The 7,993-nt window shown below is 37.4% G+C and overlaps 1 protein-coding gene across 2 annotated transcripts in view; it reads right to left on the minus strand.

The window, feature by feature from the left end:
• The window catches only part of KYNU (kynureninase), a 133,861-nt gene that overhangs the window by 100,103 nt on the left and 25,765 nt on the right, over positions 1 to 7,993 (minus strand). For both annotated transcript variants that reach the window (XM_077767840.1, XM_077767839.1), the window contains exon 2: positions 6,676 to 6,858. In XM_077767840.1, the coding sequence (XP_077623966.1) occupies positions 6,676 to 6,844 (169 nt within the window). In that variant the 5' untranslated portion in view covers positions 6,845 to 6,858. The remainder of the gene's footprint in view (positions 1 to 6,675; positions 6,859 to 7,993) is intronic.

A 7,993-nucleotide genomic window follows, 5' to 3' on the forward strand; every position in this document is an offset into this window, starting at 1 on the left:
CATAGTCAAAATTTTAACTAAGACATAATCTTGTTTTTCTTATATAAATTAGATATGTAAGTCATTATTAATATTCTATAGTCATAAATATAGCTGGATAAAGCCTTTATTTAACATGTTAGGTACTGTTAAATAAACGATTACACTTCATGCTAAAAAGCATACTTTCCCATATTTCATTCACTGATAGCTCATACTTGTCACTAAGGTCTGAGCCTAACAATAGTTGAACTGAAGAGGCTTTATTATATTACATGGATTCCCTGGAGATAAACTCAAGCATGGCAGTTTTCCATGCCAATTTTATCTAATAGGGTAATATCACAAAATCATACTAGTAGTAGATCTTGTTTGGAGAGCATTCAATTTAACTTATTAAAGTTGGATGACAATTTTCTCCTCTTTCCTGAATATATGATAAAATTGAAAGAGGGGAATATTTGAGTGTGAAAGAAACAGTGATAGGAATACTGTTGAAATGGCTTTCTAGGTTGAAGATGGAGCAGTTTCTGGCCAGGATGATACATCAGCATGGAAATTTAGGTGATTTCCTCAATCCCTGTTAATGTTCTGCTTGGCCAGGAAGGCAGTACATTCTGTCAGCCAATCCTAATGCCACGCCCATGCTAGACTCTAAACTTATTACCTTACTCCTTCTTGCCCCAAACAAGTTTGATTATGTGGCCCCAGCAAATCAGACATTTTCTATTTTCTCTTCCTGGTTCTTTATTCTTTGTCCTATAAAAGCTTCCTGCCTCCCACCCATTTTGCAGTTCCCCGGACCTTAGGGAATGGAAATTGCCAGTTTCGGTTAAGTGTGAAATAAAGTCTATAGCATCTAAATTGTCTTCCTTAATCATTTTAAAGCAACTCTTTGTGTAAAAATTCTCTCAAATACTAGTCACTGGGAAGGACATTCTCTGATTTAATGGTCTATATAGAGCAAAATAGTAAAAGGTTTGGTAGATTACTGGCCACTGGGGCTGGGGGTGTAAAAGGGGAGTGAAGAATCAGGTTGTGATGATGATCATCAAACTACAAACACCTATTAAACAATGCACTTAAAAATACTTTTTTAACGTTTATTTACTTTTTGAGACAGAGAGAGTACAAGTACAAGTGAGGGAGGAAGACAGAAAGAGGGAGACACAGAATCTGAAGCAAGCTCCAGGCTCTGAGCTCTCAGCATATAGAAACTGACATGGGGCTTGAACCCATGAACCATGAGGTCATGACCTGAGCCAAAGTCGGACACTTAACTGACTGAGCCACCCAGGTGTCCTGAACTGTGAGCTTAAAATACTAAATGATGTAAGTCAGACAAAGAAAGAAAATATTGTATATCACTGATATGAGGAATCGAATGAATGAATGAATGTATGAATGAATAAATGAATGAATAAATATGATAAATGAACTCATAGATCGAGAGAACAGATTTGTGGTAGTCGCCAAAGGTGACAGGCAGGGGGTAGGCAAAATAGGTAAAAGTAGTCAAACATTACTAACTCTCTGTTATAAGATAAACAAATCCTGGGGTATCTTACAGAGCATAAAGCAAAGTGCATTCTATGGTATATAAATTCCAACTCAATAGAGTAATTTCTATTTTAAGTAAGCTCTATGCCCAACGTGAGGCTTGGGCTCATGACCCATGCTCTACTGACTGAGCCAGCCAGGTTCCCCTAGAGTAATCTTTTAAAAACGAATAACTCTAAGTCAAGACAACTGGAGAAGAAGTCTCAAAATTTGGGATTCATTTCTGGTTATATCGTCCAGCTACATGGACTGGGCAAATTCATTTAAAATTCCTTACAGAGAACAAGCTGTTAATAAAACTAAGACTTAAAAAAATTTCAAATCAATTAAAAAATAAAATGCCTAGAAGCAATAAATCTTATACATGAAGAAAAAATTACAACTTCTTAAAAAAAGCAAATGGCCAAGGAGTTAATACAAATTTCAAACACTGGTCCAAGATATGCAAATTCAAACAAGGAAGTAACAATTTTTGATTTTCCTTCTTTGAATAAGCAAAGATATCTATGACACAAATGATTTTATTTCTGGAGGAAATGTAAATGTAAATGTGGATGTCAGTTTGGTATGTTGATAGGTAGGTCATAAAAACTTTGTGTTGTATCTCTGAAAATAACAATATATCTTATGGAAGTATCCAGTATCCTCTCAGAGATTTAGAAACAAGGATATTTCAAACAGGAATAATTTCAAGATATTTAGACAAGTCTTTCCAATATTTATGTCTTGCATGTCTTCCTTCCTTTCTTTTTCTTGATAAGTGTATGTGTGAGCGTGTGTGAGCGTGTGTGTGCATGTATGTGTGCATGTTTTATTTTGAGGGTTTGGTCTTTAGGATAACTTTGAACATAAGTGCAACATCAGCTCAGTAAAAATAATTTTGACCCTTTTCTCTAACAATGTCTAAAAAACCATCTAGGAAAAGAAAAATAAAACCTGTATGTATTTTGACAAAACTTCCTCTTAGAAACCCTGAGCAAACATCACATGGAATGGCAAAATACCAGAAGCCACAAGCTGTGCATACAGCCTTTCGTTGGAATTTTTTAAGCCTACATTGGGAGTTGTGATCCTTTTTATTTGTTCAAAATTTGTTTATTTATGTTCTTGTTTTTTTTTTCTTTTTTTTAAATGTTTTATTTCTAGGAGAGAGAGAGAGAGAGAGAGAGACAGCGTGAGCAGAGGAGGGTCAGAGAGAGAGGGAGTCAAAGACTCTGAAACAGGCTCCAGGCTCTGAGCTGGCAATCAGCACAGAGCCCGATGCGGGGCTTGAACCCACGAACCGCGAGATCACGACCTAAGTGAAAGTCGGATGCTTAACCGACTAAGCCACCCAGGCGCCCCTGTTCTTGTTTTTCATTATTCAGAGATACTAACAAACATTTGTTCTTAGTGTCTTAGTGCTATCGAGAAGCAATATCATTTTCAGATGTTCTTGGAAGGTTTTACTAAGAGACAGGTACTAATTTTTTTGATGAATTCTTATTTGTCAGAAAAAGAAAAGAAAGGGGCGCCTGGGTGGCTCAGTCGGTTAAGTGTCTGACTTCAGCTCAGGTCATCATTTCATGGTTTGTGGGTTCGAGCCCGGCAACAGGCTCTGTGCTGACAGCCAGCTCAGAGCCTGGAGCCTGTTTCAGATTCTGTTTCCCTCTCTCTCTGACCCTCCCCTGCTCATGCTGTCTCTTTCTCTCAGAAATAAATAAAACATTAAAAAAAAAAAAAAAAAGGAAAAGGAAAGAAATATGAACACCATCTGCCTCTGAGTCTGGTGTACCTTGTCCCCTGGGCTCATCTTGACCCCTCTAATCAGAAGGCTCACTTCCTCACTTCATTCTGGTCTCTGCTCTGGTGTCATCTCATCAGGGTTTTCTTCCCAGATGATTATGGGTATCTGTTAGCCCTCCAAACACTTTGAGCACACCTTTGCTCTTTAGTTCACTGATAAACTATTCTGAGAATAGTATCTTGGCCGGAGTAAGGGCTTAATAAATGTTTGTTGAAAGAATGAACTTTTAGCAAGTAAGAAGCACCTAGAGGTAGTATGGTGAAAACAAGAATAAACTGAATTCACCTCTCTGCGGCACCATCCTAAGAGATCTAGAACAGAGGAGTGGGCTCCCCTCAGAGACTCTGATTTAGTAATTCTGGTTTGGGACCCAAGAACTTGCATGTTCTAGTAAATTTCCTGGTGATCCTCTTGTAGCTGGTCAGGAAACCATGTACTTTGACAATAATGAATTTAGAAGAACTTTTAGGGTTAATGAAGTAAATTTTTGCATTATTCAAAATTGTATTTTTTGAACAAATAAATTGTTCATATTCTTTATTGAATCGATTCATTTTCCTTCTCTTTACATTTCTTAAGGAATCAGGATTAATTTATCTCAGATTGTAATTTTTTATGTTATTTCCTATTGATATCTAATTAAAACAAATGTTATAACTATAGTAAGGATACTAGAGTCAACTCTTAAGTCTGGGTAAGTGACTAGATATATGACGCTATCTTTATCTGGGTTCCAATTAAATTATATCAAAGCTTAGTAGAAGAGTCTTGTCTTGATCTAGTATTAAAAATCCTTATTAAAGTAAAAAAACATTCTGTTAAAGGGGCATGGAACCTAATATCCTGGCCCTGTCCTAGGCTCACTTAATATAATCTAATTTTGATGCTCAGAAAGTCCCTATACATTTTGGAACAGTATTTGTCTTTTGTCTTTTCCACATAGAGGAACTTTTGCTCTGAGAGGCTACTTTGTTTCTCAAACTCACTCTAGCTAGAGTTAGAGCAGGAAGTCACCAAAATCTCAAGACTACAATGCCTCCCAGGACAGACACTATGAGTTTTGTTAATTGTGTCTCAAATCCATTGAGCTGGGAGAGGTGGTGTAGAAAGCAAGTTTCAAGGCCCAGAGGGGAATGTGAAAAGGTAACTAATAAATATTTTGTTGAATAAAAGTGATTCAGCATGGGGATGACAATCATGTTAGTCAATGAATCTTAGGTTCAGTAACAGAAAAAGTGATGCATTCAAAATCGTTTTAACTTTCCATGTACCCCTTCTTTTCAACAGTCTTATTTTTAGAAATTCAGAGTTGAGTCCTACCGCAAATTTCTAATGGTATTATATAGAAGAAAGTCATCTTAAGAAAAGACAGACAAGGCAACCAAACTCCCTAATGCATCACTTCCCATGTGCAGGAAGTAGTCATTGCTTATAAATGTGTATCTAGTTGTGGCCATTGTGTAGCCTCATTCCCCAAGACAGCCCAAACGGCAGCCACACTAGACCACTGGCCACTTTCTCTCCCCACTGCTTCTCTATGTTCTCCCTTCTCTCTGTAATACCATCATTTGTTTCCACTAAATATATTTTGTTCGTATTTTTGTTTGCTTACTGTGCTATGTCTGCTTTTCCATTCATGAAAAGGAATAATTTTTTTGAATCTTGAGGAAATGACAACTTTCTATAAATGTCATAAAGTTCTAGAGCCCTGGGGCACCTGGGTGGCTCTGTCGGTTAAGTTTCTAACTCTTGATTTCAGCTCAGGTCATGATCTAATGGTTTGTGAGTTCGAGCCTTGTGTCTGGCTCTGTGCTGACAGCATGGAGCCTGCTTGGAATTCTCTCTCTTGGCTCCTTCCCAGCTTACACATGCTCTCCCTCTCTCTCCTCTCTCTCCTCTCTCTCTCTCTCTCTCTGAATACATAAATAAATACCAAAAAAAAAAAAAGTTCTAGAGTCCTAATTCTTGATTTATAGTTCTTGCTGCACACTGAGAAGGCCACCTAAAGCTTTGTGGTCCTCCAGGCTTCTACTGTCATCTCTGATGTCGGAGCCCATCAAACCACCCAGGCAGCCCACAGGTTGGAGAGCACATCGGGGCAGGGTCACGAGAGCTGACTTGTCTCAGGTGAGTCATGGGGATTTCAGAGGACTTGCACCCTCTGTGCTGCATGTCACCAGGCAACCTTCTCTCACAGCACTGAAAGAATATCCCTAGACTTAACTTCCTCATTTTTCACACATAAAGTTCTTTTCATCCCTTAACATTTAAATCAAAATGCTCTTTCAAACTAGATTCCAGAAATATCTACTTTTTTCCTTTGATGTCAGTTCCCTTCACTTAACCCATTTTATCAGGTTTCACAAAGTTGTCATTTGTACCAACGTCTTCCTCAATTGATATTAAGCAACTTTAAATTGGATATAATGCTTCCTCTTATTTCATCCTTCTATAATTCCACAGGGTGCTTTCCTTTGTTACATAACAACATATAAGCCAAGTAAGACAGCCAATGTGACCCAAGACAGCTTTGTGACCCAATCTCATCCTAGAATCATATTAGCTGATGTTTTTGGATTATGAGTATACTGCCTCACTTTATCTAAAGAAAACTGAAAATTAAATTTTATTATAAAGAATCTGAAAACCATTGTGACAGATTGCTTCTATTCAACCTGTAAAACTGAACAAAGTCAAATATTTTAAAAATTTCTTATTTTTATACTTGTACTGCCTATTTTTTAAAAATAGGATATCCTCAAACCAAAAACAGAATCAGCTTACCATATTTTTTAAAAGAAAATAAAATGCAGTATGCATTTCTTAGTCATTGATGTTTCTTTTTTTTGGTAAGTCTTATACATGCCATCTTTACTCACAGCACACAAAGATGGTTATTCACATAATATCATCTTAATATACCCAAATCCCAAAATAATATTTCCTCTAAGACAAATATCATGCTATCATAAACTAGGTGCCACAAATAAGAGATATTCTAATACTGTATTGAAAAGAAATTGTTTTGAGCTCTAAGTGCTTAGAGAATAAGTAAATGCGTCTGCCTATAATTTTCAATCAGTCACTCTATTGTTAAGAGAAGTAGATGACAGTATAAAAACCCTGTAAGTATTTTATTCAGAAGAAGAAAAGGAACATAAAGAATCTGAGGCTAAGGTTGGCTGACAGGCTGATTTAGTAGCATCAGGAACTTTCTGTTTTTCAGAGGTAATTATAATGGCTCTATTATGTAAGAGAACAACGATTTCAAAGATTTATGATAAACACATGCAGTGGCAAAAATAAATTAAATTAATTAAGAAAAACAGAATCCTTTTCAGTGTTCTTACTTTTAGGTAGATCCTGCATTTTGGGGATATGAAAATGCTCCCTGAAGTGCCTCAGCTTATCTTCCTCATCAAGATGGAGGGCAACCTTCTCATTTGCCGGGTGACATCTAAGTTCAGATGCGATGCGTTGAAGTGTCTCAGCTGGTAACTCAAGAGGTGAAGGCTCCATTACAAGTTGTTTCTCTAAAAGTGAAGAAAAATAATTAAAAATAATTTAGCTACCATCATTTTTTTTCCTGTAGAAAATTAGCCTTTTAAGTAATAATGTTTTGTCTTTTTTTTTTTTAATTTTTTAATGTTTATTTATTTTTGAGAGAGAGACAGAGAGGGGGGACACAGAATCAGAGGCAGGCTCCAGGCTTTCTGTCAGCACAGAGCCTAATGTGGAACTCACCCCACGAACCGTGAGATCATGACCTGCCCTGAAGTTGGACATTTACCCAGCTGAGCCATCCAGTCGCCTGATGTCTTTTCTTTTCTTTCTTTTTTTTTTTTAAGTTTATTTCTTTTGAGGGAGACAGAGAGAGTACAAGCTGGGATGGGGCAGAGAGGGAGAGAGAGAATCCTGAGCAGATTTCAAGCATGATCAGCATACAAAGCCCCATACCAGGCTCAAACTCACAAAACCATGAAACCATGAGATTATGACCTGAGGAGAAATCAAGAGTCAGTCACTTAACCGACTGAGCCACCGAAGTGTCCCAAGAATCTTGTCTTAAATAACATTCTCACATTTCCAACCTCAGAATAATTTTAATTAACCTAACAGCACTAAACCTCATGCTTGAGTTTTTCTCATGGATGAAATAAAGAAAATGACAGTAACTTAGGGATGTTGAAAGGAATAAATTAGGCAGTGGTAGTCAGGAAAGGGTATATGGTTTCAATAAATGTTAGCCCTTTTCACTTTTATTTTCTGGGTAATGGTCCAAATTAGTGACTTTCAAACATATATAACTTAATCACCTTTTCCTCTAGATGTCTTACTGGGGTAACAGTAAAGATGCTTTTGTGGGGCACCAAGGTGGCTCAGTCCATTAAGCAATGGACTCTTGACTCGGACTCAGGTCATGAGCTCATGGCTGGTAAGACCGAGCCCTGCATGGTTCTTTGTGCTGGTAGCTTAGATCCCGGGTTCTCTCTCTCCCTCTCTCCTTCTGCCCTTCCTCTGTTCACATGCATGCACACAGCGCACTCTCTCTCTCTTTTTGTCTCAAAATAAATAAACTTAAAAAAAATGCTTTTGTGAGAAGTGTAGAGAAACAGTACTCCATCTAGCTTGTCCTTCTCCCTATCCCATTTCCAAGATTTTCCTCCC

Source organism: Crocuta crocuta, unplaced genomic scaffold (assembly GCF_008692635.1).
Source record: "Crocuta crocuta isolate KB4526 unplaced genomic scaffold, BGI_CrCroc_1.0 scaffold154, whole genome shotgun sequence".
NCBI classification, from domain to species: Eukaryota; Metazoa; Chordata; class Mammalia; order Carnivora; family Hyaenidae; genus Crocuta; species Crocuta crocuta.